At 36.5% G+C, this 22,100-nt stretch overlaps 1 protein-coding gene across 4 annotated transcripts in view; it reads left to right on the top strand.

The window, feature by feature from the left end:
- Positions 1-11,929, top strand: part of Inpp4b (inositol polyphosphate-4-phosphatase type II B) — a 943,087-nt gene extending 931,158 nt beyond the window's left edge. For 2 of the 4 annotated variants that reach the window (XM_010639877.2, XM_019209904.2), the window contains exon 19: positions 8,409-8,658. In XM_010639877.2, the coding sequence (XP_010638179.1) occupies positions 8,409-8,583 (175 nt within the window). In that variant the 3' untranslated portion in view covers positions 8,584-8,658. Of the gene's footprint in view, positions 1-8,408; positions 8,659-9,242; positions 9,776-9,820 lie in introns of those variants that run through there. The other 2 variants (XM_010639876.2, XM_019209903.2) reach the window with 2 other exon arrangements.
- The last annotated feature ends 10,171 nt before the right edge of the window (positions 11,930-22,100 follow it).

Here is a 22,100-nt window from a genome sequence, read left to right as displayed (position 1 = left end):
GAATGTGTGAGAAGCCACAATACTGGGAGTGGGGTGTCCACTATCCAGCCCCTTCCTTTCCAGTGCAACAAAACCACAGATGGGATCTCATCCCGGAGAGAGTTTGGTAGGATTCATCCAACAGTGTGCAGTGCCCTACAAGAGGCGGTGGTGGGAGTGAGTAGAAACTTGGAAAACCTAAAACCTCATAGCAAGAGAAGGTAAACATCCTGAGACGAGGAGCTTTGGTCTTTTGATGTTGAGTGATTGAAACTATTTCTACTTCCCTGCAGATGGTTAAGTACCACCGCTAGTGGAAAAGCCCTACCCTCTGAGGGCAGCTGGATGCAGCTGGATTTGCATCCTACAGAATCCATGCAGGAAATGCTTTAAGAATGCAACTACAGTCTTGCATTGGTTGGTTTGTTTTGTGTCCAAATGGATATTTTAGAAGTTAGTATAATTTAGCAGAGGGAAAGGTAGCAAAACAGTTTCTGTTAGTGTGCGAGTCAGGGGACAGTGGCCCGATGATGGGTGTGGGGTGTAAACAATATAGAAGCGTTGAGAAGACTGAGATGTCATTTCCTGTGATAGGAAAGAAGGACCCGATGTGAGGAGACAGCAGTGAAGGTGGGACCCAAACTGTACCTTAGTCTTGTTCACTTAACATACCTAGTGGGCATCTAACTGGAGATCCAGTATATGTCTCCATAATTCAGAGCAAAGATCTAAACTCTAGAGGCAAATTAAGATTCATCAGTATTAAATGATGGCAAAGTCATGGAAATCATTGAACTAGAAAAAGTATTTGTATGGAAAGATAAAGGGCATTCTACATCACGGGTAGCTCAACATTAAAGAGACAAAAGAACATTTCAGCGTTAGAAAGGATGACCAGATATGAACAAGACAGAGCTGCGGAGCTGGTCAGGGTACACCCAGTCTGCATAAGAACTGAGATTTAGCAAGATGAGGGAAGCAGAGGGAGTTTTTCAATATATATCTTTACTCCTTTTTACTAATGAGAGTGTGCTGTCTGCCTCTACGTACTTCCCACAATAATCCTGTGGGATTCATGTTAACGTGCATATAAAGGGAAGCAGTTGAGATTTAACAAAGGGCAATAAGAAGGTCCTGAGTTGATTTCCTTTCACATTACTCGCGCTTAAATATTTATCCATCATTACTGATATCTGATATCCCAATTTCCTACACCACTTTCCGGATAAAGTAGGCTGTAAGCTAACGGCACATGTTTTTCTGTTTTTATTATGAGCAACCTTGGAGTGGCACTGCTCTCAGGGAGGGGAGCTGCCCACCAGGGAAGTGAGGTGATAATGAATTTACATCATTGTTCTCTGGCTGGGCTTATCAAAACTTGAAGCACCAGCCTTAGATTTGTGCATATTAATTTCCTCTTAACTGAGGGATAAAAGTTATCCCAAACTCCAGGGAGTTACAGATTACAGCAGTGGGACAGTGGTTGTTTATATGTGTAAAAACTTGAACAGCAAACAGATTTGCAGAATGTTCTAGTGACTGATCTCTTTTTTCTTTTGTTCTCACTGTTCCTTTGAAATAATTCGAACTGAGTCATCATTTGGAGTTTCTTTACAAAGCAAAGCATAATTATATAGCAACTAGAAGAGAAGTTCTAGGTGTGTATCCACGTACTTCTTTCAGAAATTCTCTGCTCATATGTGATCTATAATGTATGTTTTTTTAGTTTTGATGGATGCTTTTAAATTTTTTTCTTTAAAGAAGCTTCATTCCATGTTTCAGCTTCTGGCTTCGAACTTATCTGTTTTGGTCACCAGCTCTGTTGTGGTCATTTCCTATTCCTCATGGAGGCCACAAGCCCCTTAATTTCACTGCATGAAATTCATACAAAAAAATCCAAGAATTGTTGGTAAAGTCAGCCCACAACTCGGGGACAGGCTCACCCCTGCACCCTGTACCCCTTCCTCTCCTGTGGCCCTTTCTCACCAGGCACACAGAAAGATGTGAAAGACTTGCCCTCCTGGCCCCACCTTTGCCCCTTAATTCTCCACCCATTCACCACTATCTGTGTGTCTTAACTACTTTTGTCATTGTTGGGACAAACACCCAACAGCAAACTTAAGGAGGAAAGATTTATTTCGGCTCACAATTTGTACAGATTTCAGTCCATAGTCAGCTGGCTCCAAGGCAGGGCAGCATTGCAGATTGGCATTGCAGAGGAGAAACCATTCATGGCAGGCAGAAGCCAGCAAAAGCAAGCCACAAGGGATGACCCTCTTTCTACCCTTATTCTTATCCAGAACTGTGCCAAACCAATCAGTGGACTAATATAGGAATCACATACCCGTAATCCCAGCATCACACTCTAGATCCAGCCACCTCTGAAAAGCCCCACCTGTGACCACTTGGAGTGAGACCTAGACACAGCCATAACCCTTGGTGTCTGTCTGTCTTTCTGTCCATCTCGGTCACCCCTCACACTCTTCCTCACCGCCCCTTCATTCTGCCTCTCCCCTTTTCCTCTCAACTCTGTGCTATCTCTTCCCAGTGGACATTTCACCTTTTTCATCAGGAAAGAGAGGAAAATCTATTTAGCTCAGGCAGTACTTGTGTTCAGCTCTGCTAAAATCCCTGGGGCACATGATTTAAACTACCACCTCAAAGAATATGAGGCAGAAGAAAAAATACAGAGCAAGCCACAAGTGGATATATCAAATTCATTTAGCCACATGTCTCACATATATTTAAAAACAACTATAACCAAATATAACTATTATTTCAAATAACTATCCAAATATATCCAACCTTAAGCTCTCTTACCTTACCTAGTTTTTCTTTGGTCCTGTAATCATGTAGGACATTTCTTTCTAGATTTTATCAAAATATTCTCCATTCTAAAATTCAAAAGGGAAACTGGAATTAACTCTCTGCCAATTATTTGGTGGAAGTAATTAGATTGTTAACTCATTATTTTCATCTCCCTTCCCTTCTTTCTTTTTTTAAATAGCAAACCATTTTTGGATTTGATGCCAGGCCCCTCTGACCTGTCCTTGACTTGTGATTCTGGGTGTATATACATTCTTTTCCTTCACAACAATGTTTAGACACCATCTGAAATTGTCACCACGTGAAGCCTTGAATCCCCCATGAGAAGATACTTCCATTTTCTAGGAACATTATAACACCAAACCATGAAAATGAGGCAAAGAGTGATATCAAAAAGAAATTGATGCAGTTAAATTGATCACTTTCGCTTTGCTTTCCTTTAATTATCAAAATTGAAATTCAAAATTGATAAGAGTGAGCAGTGACAACTTTCGAGACCAAATGGAACATCAACATCCTTAGCATTTCATGAGTTTTCCTTCTACCCACCCTACTGTTTCCTGTCACCCGTTCTATTTGTAGAAAAGTTATGCATCTCTGGAGTACTGCAGTTACGTGTTAACAGGATCAAAGAATCACAGGAAAATAAAGAAGAAAGTAATTTCAGAGGTCACTGAATCTAATCGTGCAGCCGCAAAAGAGCCACATCTTCCTGCTTCTGAGCAGTAGCAGGAAGATGTGCCTTCCGGTCACAATGTGAAAGGAATATGGCTTTCCGCTGAGAAGATAGGGATAAAAGTCCTCACCCGATACTTGATCATACATTGCAACCCTTTTGAGCTGATGGAAATAATAATACGGCCCGTCCTTCCATTTCTAAAGAATGAATAAAATATCCAGAAGGCAGTTGTCACAGTGGCTTTGATGCCTAGGACAAATTTCTCTACACACTTCCCTTGTTCTCCAAGGTTACCCATACCTTAGACTACACAGCATTTGTCTATTTGAAATCAAAAATTACTTGATCATAAAACTTTATCTTCTCCAATCCAAGTAACTTTTCCCATTTTCAGTGACATCAGTCCTTTCTGATATGCCAGGTTTTTGTATCATCATCTGGATGGATGCAGTAGTATTCTCCACTTTATGGCATCCCTCAACCTAGAGATTCTTGTCCAGAATCACAGACAGTGCCCCACGGTGAGACTCGCAGCTCTTCCGGGTGGGCATCGACTCAATATTGCCCATGGTTATCTTACTGTTGTGGCCGATTTGCCCACACTTAAGAGAAATAGTCTGTGACCCGGATGTTCAAAGCAGTGATGCTATTTTATGTCTTTCCCAGTAATTTCTTTATCTTGGATTTGGCATACCGTATTCCAAATTAGATTCTGAAATGCAGATGGAAAGCCGAAGATATTTTAAATGTGGCTGGTGATCTGGTCATAAAGGCCACTCTTAGTGCTAGGCTAAGGGAAATTATATCACACTCGATAGTCTTTTGTAATAATTTCCCTACATTTAAATGGCTGCTCATTTTCTGAAAAGTTCTGGAAATCTACTTTTAATATTCTAATTATAAACTGAGTACTCGGAAACTTTTGGAAGATAATTTGTCATCTAAATGTATATTGAATCATCTAATTTCATGGACCTTGACCTAAAATGATGAAAGATCCTCTTCCTTTATCTCGGAGTATGATATAAGCAATCTGTGAACCAGGGAAACTGTATCCTTCAGAACCTTTCCTTTCTACTAATTGCTGGAGAATAAGAAAAACTTTTAAATTTATTTCCTCCACTATTAAAGGTATACATTTAACGAGAAGATTTTTAAAAGTCACTTTCACATGTAAGCATCTCTGATCCTGTGATTTCTCCGACCAATCACAAGGCTCTTATTAATAGCAGATCTGCATTATATTCGTTTTACATAGACTTGCCAATTTGATTTCCAATACAGTTCAGGTCCTTTTAATATTGCCTCCAAAGATGAATGTTAAGTCAAATAAATCTCTGTAAGATATTAGCAGTCTTGACTCATAAAATTCATAGTGGTATGCCCATATTGCTGAACTTGAAGCATGTAATTAAATAGGAAGTAGTCTCGTATTAGCACAGGAGGAAATCAGCTTATTAGTTCTAAGGAAAGACTTTTTGCATTGCAGTTTCAGTTGGTATTTTTCCTTTGGGAAACTTGAAGAACTACAGTGGTTAAAGGACCTGAACATTGAATATCAAAACTCTTAATCATTATTCAATAAAGGAAGTTAGGAGAGCTCTCACTTTGTATGAAGAATGATTTCAGAGGATATCTGCAAAGGGTGCTCACAACCTTTCACTAACACAAAAGCGGTCTCAATAAGCAAATGTCATCAAGTCATACATATTTAAGGAAATGTCTCCTCGTGTAGGCAATGAAGTATTTAAAAGTGAGACATTTCGTTTTATTTGTTCACCTTTTAAGTAATCACCTTGACAATCCTTTGAAGAAAAGATCATTTTCTATCCTACAGATTCAGCAACTGCCCTTAAACATTTGATCTTGTCTTATTTCCCCCAGAAACAGTATTGGGATTTTTATTCCATGGTGATCTACAAGTCAGTGCTAGCTAAATTGATGACACTGGATTGTCACAGAACCTTTCAAGGCAGACATTAAGTAATTATTTGTCATTATACTCTGGTGAAGACATTACTAATACCATTGGTTAATGAATCCTTTGCTTTTAGCCAGTGTTCAGTGCTTAAAATTCATCTGTGGCCATGAAGAAAAGACTCTGCTATTCTTGGCAGGAAGCAAGGAGGCAGCCCCAAGACCATTTATCTGCTTTTGTGATCAGTCATGGATTTCAAACTTTAAGTTCTATGGCAACCCCAAGAATCTTGTTGCTTTGAAGTCCAGCTGAATAATAGGATGATTATGTGCAAAGCATTTTTAATATGCTATTCTAACCTCCAGAGATAGCAGTTAATAAATAACAGATTGGTTTAATTATAAAATTTCTCCTTCCAAAAAATATTTTGAACTTATCAATATTTGCTTGGAAGGTGTATACAATATTCAAGCTCAAATATCATAAATGTGCTTTGCTAATTGTAAGAAATATGCTATGTGATATAAATTAATACCCTGTACTTGGGCCAAGGGCAGTTGTTGTAAGACTTTTTCAGCATTTTCTAACAACTTCCACTGATTCTCTGCTCCTCCATTTTTAAGAACCAGTGGGCTCGATCTGCAGCTTGTAGCCTTGTTTATTATATATATAAGGCAAAAAAGTTTTCTAGCTGTACGATCAAGATGTGTGTAATTTTTGATAAAGAAATGATACTATGATAACTGTTATAGAATGCTTCTTTTATGTATTTTTCTGTTCAGATGTCTTGGTAGTTATTAACAAACATTTTTCCTCACAGTACTTCTATGACATAGGTATTATTAGTATTATTATTAGTATTGTTATTATCAGTGCCACCATTAGAAAGAGAAGGCAATTGGGGTATAAGATGTTGACTAACTTGCCTAAAACTACTCAATTGACAAAGGAGGAGCAATGACAAAGGAGGTTGAAACAGGTGGACTGACCCAGAGTCTGTGCTCTGGTCTCAGCTGCCTCAGCAAGTCATGCTACTAATAGAGTACATATCCTGGAATGAGGTCCTTATTGATAAAACTTAAGTCTCATACTTTGTCCTCTTCCCCCAGTGAGTCACCTGACACATTTGGTAGGATGCACATGTCCCTGTTTGAAGACCGTTTTGAAGGGTTCTTGCAGGGGAAAATCAAACTGCAGCCCTCAGTGGGCTTTAATGTCCTTTTCTGTGGTGGCAGTTAGGGTGGTCAGTGGAGGCCATCATTAGAGATTCCCTCCTTCAGTTCTGTCTGTTTCTTGGGCCCTCCTGGCATCGTCACATCCCTCTGTCTCTTGCCACCCATACATCGAACATGCAAACACACCCCACACTCAGAGTTCTCCTTTCCTGCTTCACTTTTCTCCAAGGCTTTTGCTAGATGTTATTCTTATTTTTGTTGCCTCTCATTCAACCTAAAAGCAAACTTCATAGAGGCAGAAGTTTTGTCTGAATTATTGACTGTTATATTCCCTCTGTTATAGCAGTAACTGGCTAATAGGAGACACTGAAAAATATTGAGTGGATGAGTGAATAAATTATTTCTCTGGAATTACACAATAATATAATGATTTCAAACCCATGAAAGTAATAAGTCAAGATGATTTATCTTACTCAAATTAAAGTATTGATAGTTTAAAATCTACTGCACATTTTCCACCAAGGATAACCAGAAAGTTGTACAAATGCCATCTCCCTTGCACAGTTGAAAAAAATGAATTATGTAAATCCAAAATAAACCTCCTTTTGCTCAATAAACCATTTGTTTTTCAGATAATCTAGTTTGTCTTAGGTGACATAGTCCTTAGGTCTAATAAGGAAATGCCAGCCCACAGCACAGCATGGTTTATTTGGTATTGTAAAAAAAATTGAACTCGAAATTTGAAATGATCATAGCTATTATTTGCCAATTCATCCACTAATATAGTCAGAGTCTTGTCAAAAACTGCTGTATGAAGTTGTCAGGGACCGAATGGGGCTTTGGCTAAGGAGTTCCATTCATGGCAACTTTTACAAGAACACCAACAGTATTCTCTTTAAAGTGTGGAAGAGCTAAAAGAGATTAAACTAGCATATGAATGCTCCAAATACTGATAATATGTGCCTGTAGGAAGAGAAAGAATGTTATTTTCAGATTATATCAGTATATTTCAGATTTGTCATAATTGGAACAGCTTTTAAGCAAAACTGTAGAAGTTCCCCAAGCCTCCTTTTAACCTACACAGAAAATATAGCATCTGGAAATTTCAGTCTTTTGTTTTCTGAAGAGTGACTTGACAGTGTGAATCTCTGTCCGGATCAGGAGTCCAGAGGAGTCAGACTTGGCCCTCTCTCAGTAAGATTAGCTGTAGGGAGCACGGTTTATGAGCTGAGTGAACAGAAGAGTAGTGGTTTGGGTTTCATTAAATTAATATCATGACTGGTAAGGATGGCATGTCAGATGTTTCATTTTAAAGACCAAACCATTTCAATTAATCATTTTTACAATTTTAGATGCATCATATAGAAACAGTACCAGTAGAAGATGTGTTTAAATGTGGCGAACAAATCCATTTGCTTCACTACATCCTGTGTTTTATGGCAACCTCGTTTTATTTCCCTAAACTGTATTTATCAGATTATTTTGAGCTGACCCATTTCATTTTCTTCATGTAGTCTTATTTACTGTCGCTATTACACTTCTTTTATTGTTCCTTTTACATTTAGATTCAACCCACATGAATATTCTCATAATACTGTTTCCTTTTGCACAAGCAAAAGGAATCTCATCTTTTAAATACCTTTGTTGATGTAGTGCAGTGAAAGACAATATTCAGGATGCACTTGGGGCTCTGTAGCATAAGCAGTTCATTTAAATCAGCTGCATTGTGTAAGATAATGTGTTGCATTTTAGAGCATTAAAGGTTGATTCTCCTTACTGTGTGAATGCTATACTGTTTTCTTCTCTCCCCTAACTCCTCCCTGTTCAACAGCAGACAAACCCAGGGAGCACTGAGTGAATCCGACGACCCTGAAACAGGCTGTCTAACTGATAACAAGCCAACTTCTCGACACTTCTATCCTGTCGCCTTGCTACTTGTCAGCTCACACCTGCTAGTTGTGTGGCTTATTTTAAGTCTTGCATTACTCTTAGCCAAATACCAATAATTTTTATGTTGTATTCCTTTCTTTTCTACCAATGACAATGGACTTTAAATTATGGGGGGGATGCTGTAATATTTCTACATTTTCAGATTCACAGAAGTTAAGAAAAATGTTTGAATTGTGTTTTCGTTTTTCCTAAAAACTAAAAAAACAAGACGTACTATGCATTTAGTGAGTTATTTTGCTCTTTTGTTCATAGAAAAGTGTTTTCCCTCTGTGAACTAGTTCAAGAAGAATTTTTAAATTACTGTCTTTGGACTAAAACAAAGAGCAGAATCCTGAAAGCTTGAAGTTCTGAGCCTCCTGTTCTTCCCATTCAATTTATGGAAAGAAATTAAGATTGAATTTGCACAAGTCACTGAAACCCTGAGATAAACCCTAAGGACCTGGGAGGTTACAGACTTTGTTTCCACTGTGCTAATAACATAGTTGCCATCAGCTGATACAAACTTCTGTTTGGTTTTTTAAATTAACCTGTTTTGTTATTTTACTTCTTTGCTGTTCTTCTCCCTTTTCTGTCAACTTTATGGAGAGAATGCCTATTTATGTTTTGTAATTAAATTAGCCTGTTTGTAACTATTGTTTGGGTTAATTTGGCCTTCAGAGTACTTTTCTATTCTTTCTAACAAGGTCTCCTCTGTGTCTTGATGCTCCGATTTTAGCACCTGTGACTTTTGTACTCCGTGGACAAGCATTCTTCCTTTACAAAGCTGAGACTTGGACCAGGCTATTCAGAAAGCCATTTCCTCTCTTTGTTGCACGGCTAAAATAATGAAGTGAAATAGAGATGAAACTTTCCTTTAAAAATCTATAGGGCCAGACTTAATAAATTAAATGCCTTATTCCTAGAACCTACATCCTTAGGGCTACATATAGATTTTAATGTGTTTTAAAGACTATGAAATTAATTTGTGGAAAAGTTATAAAAAGGCAGATATATTTATGAAACTAGAGTGAACCTGTATTGTGGAGCAAATTATATTTAAAGAGTTTATTAAACCTTAAATGTCTTGTTAAGAACAAAGAGACTTTAATCATCTCTTTCCGAAGGCAATAATGGTATCGGGCCTGGCCTAGGATTTAATTTTGTAAGATGTATCATCATTTGTGGAAAAAGAAAATGTAGAGTTGAATCTTTGTTATTTTTACTTGGACTGTTGCTGCAACTCTGCATTGAACAAATAAAGCATATTTATTTATTCTGTGTTTCATGAAGTTGTACTTTTCCCCCTTTCACCAGAGAAGGATGCCGCATAGAAAACGTACTGAAGAATATCAAATGCAGGAAGTATGCTTTCAACATGCTACAGCTGATGGCTTTCCCCAAGTACTACAGACCTCCAGAGGGCACTTACGGAAAAGCTGACACCTAGCTCACCAACATGTAAACAAACCCCAACACAAAAATGTTTCCTTTGGAGAGCCTCCATTTTGGTCTTTTTTTACTTTTTTCATTGTTGTGAATTTGGGCGGGGTGCTTACGATTGTTTACCCAAATTGAGGAATTACTTGGTACTTCACATCGCATCATTCGCAAGGAAATTGTTTCTAAAAATCATATAAAACATTGTCATGTGTAATTCTAAGCTACTGTGGGCTGATTCTCTACGGTTTCATTTTAGAAAGGGTTGGTACCATCTGTGGAATATTTAGATGAATGTCACACTAAGAAAACGCGATCAGAGGTAGGGCTTTCCCTACAAAACAAAGAAGGTGAGGGTAAAAGGAAAGAGGTCACGTGGTGCTATATCACAGCCTTAATCACGGACAATCTGAGAGCCTCTTTGTAGGATTTGTGAGATATTTATTTAGCGAGTGGAACCAGGTAAAGTTAACTCATGAGGTTGACTTCCGAAGCAGAGTGCAGGTGTGCTTGGAAAGACCATCATTGTTCCATCCAGATGTGGTTCCACCTCTGACTACATCTCAGGACCATGGTATCTGGGATTGTGTGACCAGCTGCGCAAGTGGCAGGACAGAAAGCTCAACAGTACAATGTACAAAACACCGTGAGGGACTGAATTGATAAGGACATGGAAGATGAACAGTCGCCCAAAATGAGAATCTCCACTGCTTAAACTTTATCCAGTGAAGTTCGTGAAAGTAAGAAAAATATCTTTTAAGGTGTTTTCTAGCGGTCCACTTTGTGTAAGTTTGCAAAGTAGCACAGACTGATATGCACAAATAAATCTTTTAAGACACATGCACCATATCTCCTGATAACACAATAATTTATGTTTGCCTGAATTTTAAATTTGTCCTTTCTCAGTAAAATCATATCATTTATAAGTTTTCTAAAATTATGAGTCAGTAGCTTCCTTAGGGTTCATCTTGATTATCATCATTATTCCAAAAATGAGTAAACTGAGGCTGATCACCTGGTTAGAAAGAATTGCAGAATGATTGAAATCTCTTCTCACTCTTCTTACCATAGTAAGAAGGCTTGCTTGCCCTTCTCCAAATTGTTATGCTAAATATGTATGAAAATGAAGGAGAAAACCAGTAAATTCAAAAAGAAATTAGGATTTTTTTTCACTGAAATTGAAGTTCAGGGTATAAGAGTCTGAACAAATGAGACCCACTTTCCCCAACTGTTAAGAACTCGTTCTTTCTCCTTCATCACCAGGGGAGCATGCCATACAGAGCGTCACTCTTCTTTGGAAGAGCTAGAGGCTCTTTACATAGAAAAAACTCTTGGCGCTACCACATTTAATTGATGAGACTGGAAGACTTTCCATGGCAAATGTGATGGTTCCTTGCCTGAGATGCCTATTATAATAAGGATTTCAAGGCTATTTCTAGCACCGTGGTGACTTTTTCAAATCTGATGCTGCAAACTCAGGATAAACTTTTGTGGTTTCTCACACCAGAATTAGCAATCGTTTATTTCAGATAATAACATATTATTGAAGCAGCTGCCAAACTGTTTGCAGCCTTATCAATAAAAACAGGCTGTACATTCTGGGTCTATGGAAAAAGTAGCTTGGTGATCTACGTTCTACCTCATTCTTGGTTTCAGTGATTAAACAGAATCTTTGAATTGTTGATTTTATTTCAAAATGGTAGGATTTGTGGTTATATTAATTGTCACTTTTGATTTAAGATGAAGAGTTTGGGATGCCAGAGGTCTCCTTGAAAACTTGTGAGTCTTCATGTAATAGATTAAATGGAACCCTCAGTTGCAAGAGATCTCAACCAATCATCACCATGTAAATATTTTATCAACAGTAGTTTTTGTTTATATTTTTTAAAGCAAAGCCTCAACTCCAATTTAGAAAAAAATAATTGCCAGCTAGAAAATGAACAACAGTGGAGTTTTTAGAAGACATTTTATAGATTCTTTTTCTAGAAGACATTTCACAGATTCTTTTTTAAAAAATAAGTAAATACTAATACAGAAGTCTAAAAGAGTAAAGCTTACTGCAGTATAAATGCATATGAATTTTCATTCTTATTAGCAGAATCACCAGCATTTCCTTATAACAAGTCTAATTTGTTTATGCCTCTAAGAGTAGATTTCATCAAAAAAATTCTTGTTTTATAAACGACATTTTTGTTCTTTTCCTGAGATACAGTCCAAATATCTTTGGACAGCCACTCCTCCATTTCTGATTATAAAAACTTTTTGAATCAAATGTTGAACAAGTTTTATAATCTCTCTTGTATAAATACAGCCATAGTCATGCTTTTTTGTCTACATTTTCATTTCAGATATGTAAGCCTATTTGCAGAGATCGTGTTGAACTCCCCCCCAAAAAAAAAGAAAAGAAAAGGAACCAAGAAAATGACAGTATAGTTTATTTCACTTCATCCTGTTTTCTCAAATATGCCTTTTTGCTTCTACCAGCACCAAATGCATTTACAGAGCCTTACGTGAGGATATTTAAAGTCAGTGAGAGGTGTCATCCTGATTAGGACTGACCCCATGACAAAGGTCTAGGAAACGTTCCATCAAACAGTTACCAGTATAACTTTGAAAAATTTGATTGAAGTAGAACCATACTTATTGCCATCTTTGTTTATTTCTCATATGGTGGCTTCTTTTTCTTATAAATATAACCTCCAGCCTTATTTACATGCTGCCCAACTTTCTGATGGTCAGTTCTATAACCCAGTGTATCACAGAAACCATTTGATCCAGGTGACTAATACTTTAATAGCCACTACCCCATTAGGTCAGTATAGTCCATGTCACTAAGTGCCAGTCACTTCTTTGTAAGAGTAACACCTCTTCTGAAAAGCTGTGAGCTCTTAAAAGCTACTATTGGGTAGAGAATACTGTCCTATTTACCCCTAAGTAAAATAAGACAGGTGGAAAAAAGACAAAGAAAAGGAAATATTTGTGCAGTCATGCTTTTCTTCCCAAGCAAACCAAATCATCCTTCTGTAAAGGCTGATGCTGCCTAAAGAGAGCTGATTGCAGCGACAAGGTGGAACTTGCCTTGTTGACTCATGACAGTTGATCTTTAAATTGTCCGCAGCTTTGTTAGCTACTTGCTACGCACCAACATGATCAGACATTAAATTATGAAATACAATCATGGATTTTACGAAAAGTAAAGGTGATAAACAAAGATTACCCCTTCCTCATCATTTTACTCAATTTTAGTGTTTACTCATATCCTGCAGTGTGTTGAGTCTATCATGTCTTTCCTGTATTTCCTTTATGCTACATTACTACCCTGAAGACCCACTTCCTATGTCCATATTCAGGAATATCGCATCATAGCTTGAAATCAGCATCCGAGGAAACTCTTACACCACAGAAATGGAAACGCTGCCAGTTGCCACATGTGGGCCCTGGAAAACCAGCCATATACTGAATCCCACTATCATGTTTTCTCCCCAAAATAACAAATTATTGGAAGCAGGATTATTACAATTATTTTTCAATATAATCAGTCATCTTCAAGTGGCTATCAGTTCTGTTTGTGTGTTTATCCTCTTATGAACGCCTAGTAGCTAGCAGGCATATTAGATATTTAACATTGTTTTCATAATTAAATTATTATATTATGGAGATTAATTTAAAAACCTGTCTTGGTGACGCGTTGCAAGAAGAATCATAGCAATGCAGTCTTGGTGTAAGCACTAACACAAGACTAAATTTGGGGAAATGTTAACCTAATCAGTGTAGGACTGAAAATGTGCTTCAGCATCAATTTTGAAGCTTATAATTTTGGCATTTTCTAAATGTAGGAAGAATAGTAACATATTACTATGCTCAGATTCTAATAAATATAGCTCAATTGAAAAAAATCACAGATGTTGTACATGTTTGATTTCCAGGCAGTATGGTGTATCACTTTAGTTCAATATACAGGCCACATTTCGTAATCTTTCAGGAAATAAATTAACTTTCACCACGGATTTAAGAATTTGGCTTGAGAAAAGTTATGATCAGCATTTATGGAGGGAAGCAAACATACTGAGCACAAGACATTACTAAAAGCTGGAAGCTTTACAAATTATGCACTACTGAAAAGAATAATTTGCTAAGAATTTGTGTAGCTGATTTGACAGTTTTAGCATAAATTCACATTCATATAGCCCAGCTGCAATCTGTATAAGCAACTACACTTTTACCCTCATATTTATGTTTTGTAGTTTTGTAAGTATCCAATGTTGCATCCTGTGTTTCCCTGGCAGTTTGAAGCTAGAACTTTACTCAAAGATATACCATTTATAGCAAAACTTCCTTTGGAAATAGGAAAATAAATAATGCTTTAGATAAAATGTGGCAGGCCAATTAGGTAAAGAGTTGAGGAATAGAAATTTACATTTTTTATTTCTCCTGGTACACACTGATTGTTCTTTGAATTTTTTTTATGCAAGTAAGAGAAAGGCTAAAACATTTCTGATTTATAAGAAAATATCGTCTCACTATTAGTAACAAAAAGAAAGGAAAAATTTATAAGATCATATTAATACCAAAAGGTAGATGCAATCAGGCTTGCTGATCTGAAGTTGTTGTTCAAGCATACTTAGAATTTTAAATTACAAAAGAAAATCAAGCTCACAAGTGAGGCACCCAAGGGCATGAATATCAGAGAAAAGGAGAAATGATCTTGCCTCATAAATGTTATATAATAAAATATATAAAAGTAAAATATGTCTTTTTAATAAATACAAGTACTTTGAGTCTTGCCCCTTCACACTCATAGTATGACTATTTTTATAATATTCCTTAGTAACTATATCATAATTAAAATATTTCATGTTTCCAAAAGACAGAATACAAGTGCCCGGAGCTATATGGACGTTCGTTTCATTGCATGCACACAAACCTTTGTATAAAATATTTTATTATTTCATTTAATCTAACATTGCATTTTCAGATTTTTGTGGTACTCATTTGATTTCTTTTTATGTTATATATTCTGGATTAATCAATAATGTGTATTCCCAGGAAATGAGCCACAGATAGATTAGATCATTGGCACTTGAAGAAATATCATTTTTGTTTTATTGTTCTGTGTAAACCATGTTCATTGTACACTGTGTGTATATTTTTCTTTAAATAAATATGATTTTATTTTTTACATTTCTGTTTCTCCATAGTATGCATTTTTTTCATTTTCATCAATCCAATTTAAACATTAAAATAGCAGAAATGTAAATTAATACATCAGAAAGAATAGATTGCTTTCTGGTGAACATAGTTAAAGTTCCAGTTTTACATCCATGCCAGATCAGTTTCTTTTCCAGTAGCAGAAGCTACTTTCCAAGATTGTTCTGTGGAGATTAGTCCAACACAGCTTTTCAGAATAATCAAGAACTGTCTACCTAGAATGTACCAATAAATTAAATTTAAAAAAAAATAACTAGGTATCGGGGTTTCAATGTTGAGAAAGTCATTCATCTTTCTTGTCAAGTTTGTACATAGAGTTATTTGAACACACCGATATAATTTTTCCTTGTGTACTGCTTAGATCTGATTATGTATGAATCATTAGAAGAATTCACTGTAGAAGGTGAATTCCGGGCAATTTTAATGAGATCATTTTGCAAAGCGTTAAGCAAGTGCGACCCCAGTGCATATGTAAGTAGTGTACTAACCTGTCTTTCTAGAGATGAACAGGAAAGATGCTGGAAATGGTCCCAAAATGACAGAACATAGAGTGACTTAGAGCAAAAGCTGTCCACCATAGAAGTAGAGGGGCAGAGGGAGCAAACTGGTAGTACTGTTATCTTAAACAGCCTCGCAAGGGCTCCTTGAGTGTTAGAAGACAGTGACGTTCTCACTCGAAATCAGAATAGGAAAATGGACTCAGAAAGTTTGTTCTGGTGCTATATTTGGTTTCACTAGAGAGCTAATTCAAATGGGTAAGTGAATATAATTGGAGATTGTCAAGTCAGTGCCTGTTCTGAGCCAAAGTAGCCACATGAGCGTGACTCTCCACTTCTTTCCACTCTGTCCATATAAAACGGCAAGCACCAAACTATCTGTTTTCTCAGTGATTTTGATGAATAAGGACGACTTAAAGACTTTTTTTAAACAAATTTTAAGTCAAAAAAGGAAGGGATAAGAGGAAACCACATTTAGACAGAACACCAGGAACGTGGAATTTTGTGGTTAAAAGTTTTACTCCATCTTCTAATCTAAGCTCTATCACTTCCTTTTTCTCTACAGCCTTGCCTAGTTTTAAAATTTAATAAGATCAGTGACAATAGTGGCCTTTTTCATTTAGGATGATGTCTTCCTCTTTCTTCCAACAACTGATTGCCAAGCAGTGCTGCTCAGATAACTCACTCCTGCCCCTGAGTGTGGTGCATACTTCTAACACCCCCCATTCTTTTCTGAACGTTGTATTTTCTGATAGTTCCTCTGCCCCCTCCACACATTTCTTGCATTTAAGAATTGTCCAGAAGAATGGGATTGGCATTCTCCATTGCTTAGACACCATGCTCTCCCTTGAGGTCTACAGCTATCATTCCTAAAGGGAAATTCCGGCACAGGGCTGAGGAATGTGTGTTTTGAGTCAGTACACCAGTAAATAAATCTCTATTCCCCTACTTATGTGAACATGTGCCAAATTGTCAGTGTTTCTATGTCTTCAAATTCTGATCTGTATCGTTAGGGCAATCATTGGATTTCCTATGTTTTGGTGAAAAGTTAAGTGAGAGAAGATTTGTATCATCTTTTATCCAATGCTTTTGGTGCAAAAGATTTACTCTCTTGCTGGTATTCATCAAATGTCCCACTATATTTGACACCAATACAGCTCCAATGCCCCAAATAGAAGGACTAGAACTCTAAAGTCTACATCTCCCTTGTATGCATCTTTCATTATTCCTATAACTATAATTCCATCCAAACTAAGTGACGTCTGATAATGCATTCTAAAATTTGGCTCAGCTTCTTTACTAAGGTTTGTTTTCTTTCCATTCCTTTTAATTTTGTCCTCCACACAAATACAAAGTATTTCAGCACAGTGAATTATCCCTTACCTGTGCATGAACAGACACACACACGCGAATCTCTTTCAAGTTTTCTCCTGAACCATTTCCTTTCTTCCCAGCATTCTCAAAATAGTCCAGGTTACACACATATGCCCTTTATTCCAAACTGATCATCCCATGCCACTGTAAATGAAGCCATTATTATATTTCTTCTATATTACACTTAACATAATCCATTCATTTGTCCTCTTATTCGGCACATGGTTCTGAGCATCTGTGTAGTTGGTGTTGAGTTATTCCAGGGCATTCGGAGATAGATGACAGGTATGATTCTTGCATTTATGCAAGTCCAGTCTACTGGAAGCAAACAAAAAGAAAACTAACTAAATGATAATTATTCACTGCCATGTATGATACGAAGCAAATTATAGAGGAGTTTTGGCAGAGTCATAGTGTTGGTCAGGAGTTACTTCTTTTGACAGGGCAGTCAGAGCTAATCTCTCTCAGGAGATGTAATTTAGATGATCTGTAAGAAAGCAAAGGATCCAATCTAAAGAAGGGAGGTCCTCACAGAGGGACACTGGTGGGGACACTGGATGGACCCCATGTATAGTAGCTGGAAAAGAGGTGAAACAAGAGTAACCAAAGTCTTTTAGATCATGAAAAGAAATTCATGATTTACTTCATGTGCAACAGGAAGCAAAGGGAAAGTTTCAAGCAGGGAACTAAATGATCTACACTATGTTTTTAAGATATCATTCTAGGTACTGTGCAGATAATGCATTGTAGGGAATCAAACCTAAAAATGGTGAGGGGGTTGGAAGAATGTTGCAATACAGGGAGACACAGTGCTGGCTTGGACCAGGGTTGAAGCAGTACCAGTGAGAAGAAGTAGGAAGATTGTCAGAAACACACACACGCAAGGAGTAAGATGGGAAAGTCTTGATGGAAGGGAGCTGGGCTTGGTGAGAGGAAGCACATACTTAAGGAGTTTAAGTTTTCGGACTTGGCAGACAAAAATGTGGTAGGGACATGGAAAAGTATTAACCAGATGGGTTTGGAAAAAACCAACTATCCAGCTTTGGGCCTAGTAGCCTCAGCTGCCTCTGACTCAGACTATCCTAGCAGAAAATCAAGCATATTCACCAACGTGAATCTAGAGTTCAGGGTGCAGATGACAGGGAGAGTGTAAAAACATGCACTGGTCGGTCAGCATGTGCCAGTGATTAGAACCACTTAACTAGTACACACTTGATGAAAATACAAAAAACTTAAACTGCTTGGTAACTATCGACTCGTAAGCTGAAAAGGAGCAAGAGCAAAGCTTTAGGTGCATCCGCTTCGTGATGCCTAAGTGAAGGTATTGGTTCTCTCTCTCTCTCTCCCCCCCTCCCCCACCTTTGTCATGTCCTGATCTATACCCCTTCCCTTTTCCCTGAGAGAGAAGTATCTGTGGTTACACCTTCATGGCTGCCTCTATATCTGCTATCCTGCGTTGGTTCAAAATGTGTACCTTTCATGGTCATTTGGACTTGAGGGAAGACCAGAAGTCACATGATGCCAGATCTGATGAGTAGGGTGATGACGACTCTCATAATGACTTTCAAACCTACGTTCAGCAGCAGCATTCACCATATGTCATATACTTCCTTGTACACAACAGAGGACTTCCATACCTGCTTCAGAAAATGGCAAAAATGATAGGATAGTGTGCTCGAAGCAAGGAGGAGTATTTTGAGGGGGGTTAATGGCAATGTGTCCTTTCTTGATCACCCCTTTTATGTATACTGTGTTTTCCGAGGTCTTACTGTCATTTTTCAAAAACTCCCTGCCATGGAAGGCTTATATAACAGTTTTGGTTTGTGTCTCACTCAAAAGAAGGCATTTTTTTTCAGAAATAGATCAATCCCCAGATAAACTCTGCTCTGCACCATCACTTGGAGGAAGCCTCCCCCTGATCACCTCTCTATGGCCTGTGAAGAGGGGCATTTTGACTGGCAGCTCTGCTGCATTATAAAGAGAAACGTTGGGCAGGAGCAGTTCCCAGAGGGAACAGACATGGGAAAAGCAGACACCTGCTTCATCTGGGGAGTGTAGGTGGAGAGAAATAGCCTGAAACCAAGTCCCCAGGAGCTCCAGCCTTCAGGAGGGCTATAAAATACCATAGCCTGCTTTGGACAAGGATACTTTACTGTAAAGTTGCATTTTATTTAGAGTTATATTCCAACATCACTAGTAAGGGGAAAATGAAAGTAATTTCACTGTGAAATAAATGTAGCTGAGAAAACAACCATAACTGTACCATAAGAGATAAGAGATTTAATGGTGTCTTATTTTCCTTCACTATGAATCAGTCAGTGCACTCTTCCATTTTCTAATATGTAACCGCAAGACAGTGTAATGCTCCAGGAACAGTGAATCCACTTCAGTTCAAGAATTTTCTGAAACAAGCACTGCCTCAAAACTATGGTTTGATTTTAGAGGTCTTGACATTACTTGGGAGAAGCATTAGCATGAGTTTTTAAAAAGAGAAAATATAATGTAAATGTTCCTTTACCTTCATTTAATGTTTAAGTTGGGAATATACTTTGAGATAGTATTTGCTGTCTCTCATGACACATTGTACAACTTGCCATTTACTCAATGAGTTATTTAGTTGTTAAATGTTGAAAAGACTGTAACACATTCATAATTTTAAAAATCCAGTGAAAACTATATGAAAATAAAAGAATATGTACATTTAACAAAGCTGCAGGACACGATATAGATATATATGCAAAAATCAGTTATATTTTAATTTTTCTATCAAAAATCATTTGAAAATTTGAAATAAAGACAAAAGTAACATTTATAAACATATAACTCAGAGAAGAAAATGACAGTTTTTTAAAACAAATATAACTGTAAAAAATTGGATATTCATTTCCAAATAATAAGCATCCACCAATACTTCATATCATATAATACTTCACTCAAAATTTAAATATAAAATATAAAACTATAAAACTTCTACAAGAAAACATAAGATATACATGGATACTGAATAAGGGAAAGATATACCATTATCAAAGAGAATAAGATACTATATGTGTGTGTCAAAACTTACCAAATTGTATATCTCTTTTTTTTAAATTGAGTTTATTGGTACTTCTTAAGTATGCAGTACAGTTACATTTATCACTGGGATCTTGTACCTTTATATGACAGATCTTGGTTCTCATGTACATTTCAATTTAAAATAAAAGAAAAATTAATATCAGTCTTACAAAAATTTCCACAAAAAAATATAAAAATGTGCAATGCTTTTCACTGTGTTTTTGGAGACCAGTATAATCTAGACTATAATGTCTTATAAAGAATATTATAAGAAAGGAAAATCATTGACCAACAATCTGCATTAAAATAAATATGAATCTTTCACAAGAAAAATTAGCAACTCAATCAACTGAATATAAAGGCATGTACCACAACAATTTGTTTATTTCCAGAAATGCAAATTTGTGTAACATTCATATGTGAGACGATATAATTCACTACATTTTAAAAAATAGTATAAAAATCATATGATTATCTCAGTAGATGCCCCAAAGTAGTACATGGGAGAATTTAACATGTTTTATATTAAATAAGCATTTCATGTTTATGATAAACATTCTTTGGAAACTAGAAGAGAGCTTTCATTGAACAAGGTGTGTATTGAAAAATTATAGCATACTGAAAATTGAAATATTTATATTAGAGATATAGAAAAATATTCTTTCTTCATTTAGTACTAGGTGTTCTGATCAGTAAAATAAGAAAAATATATTTAATGGAATAAAATTGTTGTGGACAGGCAGCATAATTTTTAAGTAGAATTTTTTAAATGAGATATAATACTAAATAAATTTATCTGTATGAAATATTAAAATATGAATTGAATATGAAAGAAGTGTATTGCATGTGAGAGAAGGGTTGATATGATTCTATTTGCATATATTGTACAAATATATGAAAAATTAGAAAATGCAATTAAAATCTGCAATATACATGCATAGAACCTCAAAGGAAATAATTTTAAAATTTATAAATTCTAAACAAAATGTTGTAAAATACCAGTAAGGAAAATTATAGAATATCTAAGTAGATAGACGGAAGATGCACCGTTATCAGAGATCTTAAGGCACAATATAATAAACATTCCATGTTTTCCAAAATTGATCCATAGGCTGAATGCAGTCCCAGAATTGCCAGGCTGATTTTGAATGCGTATAGAAGTTAAAAATATATATTGATGAATCAAGGCAACCTTGAAGAAGAACAAATCTGATATAAAGATTTAATCTAAAGATACAGTAATGAAGTATTAATGCAACTTTAGATGAAAACAAAAATAATATAGAGTTAAAAGTACAGGACTCAACCCACGCATATATGGTCACCTGGTTTATAATAAATGTTCCGTTGCAAAGTAGCAGGGGGAAAGATATATATTCCCTAGATTAATTCAAGGGGAAGTGAATATCCATAGGTTGACTTTTACCTTACTTCACATGAAACAAATAAAAAAACCTTTCAAAAAGACTTTAATAGGTGATAGATAAAAATTAAAAATTCTATATACCAATGCATAACTTTACGACCAGTAGTTGGTAAAGATCTTGCAAGCAGAATGTGTCTGTACTAAAACAAAGAGTGTCTTTTTAACAGAACATAAAAGCACAAACCACAGAACATAATATTAATAAAACATAATTATTTTGAAATGAGTTCTGCAAAGCAAAGGATACCATTAAAAGATTTTAAAGGTGATCTCTGTGTAAGTGAAGTTATTTAAAATAATTATAATCAGCAAAATACATATATCCGGAGTTTGTAACCAATTATCAGAACAAAACAAAATAAAAATAGATCATGCTGTTAGAGCTCAAAAGACTTGAGCAGTCACTTTACGAAAGAAAATACCCAAGCACTTGCAAAACTTAATGCTTGGGCATTTGGCAAATTCAAATCCATTCCATGTACACCTCCCAGGCTCTGCTGTGCCCTGCCCTTCAGGGTGTCCCATGTCCCCCGGATTCCATGTAAGTCGCCGGGTCTCCCTGTACCTGAGCTGAACAGTGCTCTGTCTCCTGGGG

The sequence above is a fragment of the Fukomys damarensis genome, unplaced genomic scaffold (assembly GCF_012274545.1).
Source record: "Fukomys damarensis isolate Sample0158 unplaced genomic scaffold, DMR_v1.0_HiC HiC_scaffold_38, whole genome shotgun sequence".
Taxonomy (NCBI): domain Eukaryota; kingdom Metazoa; phylum Chordata; class Mammalia; order Rodentia; family Bathyergidae; genus Fukomys; species Fukomys damarensis.
Note: the sequence above shows the minus strand (reverse complement) of the source record. Positions and strands in the feature narration are given on the sequence as shown.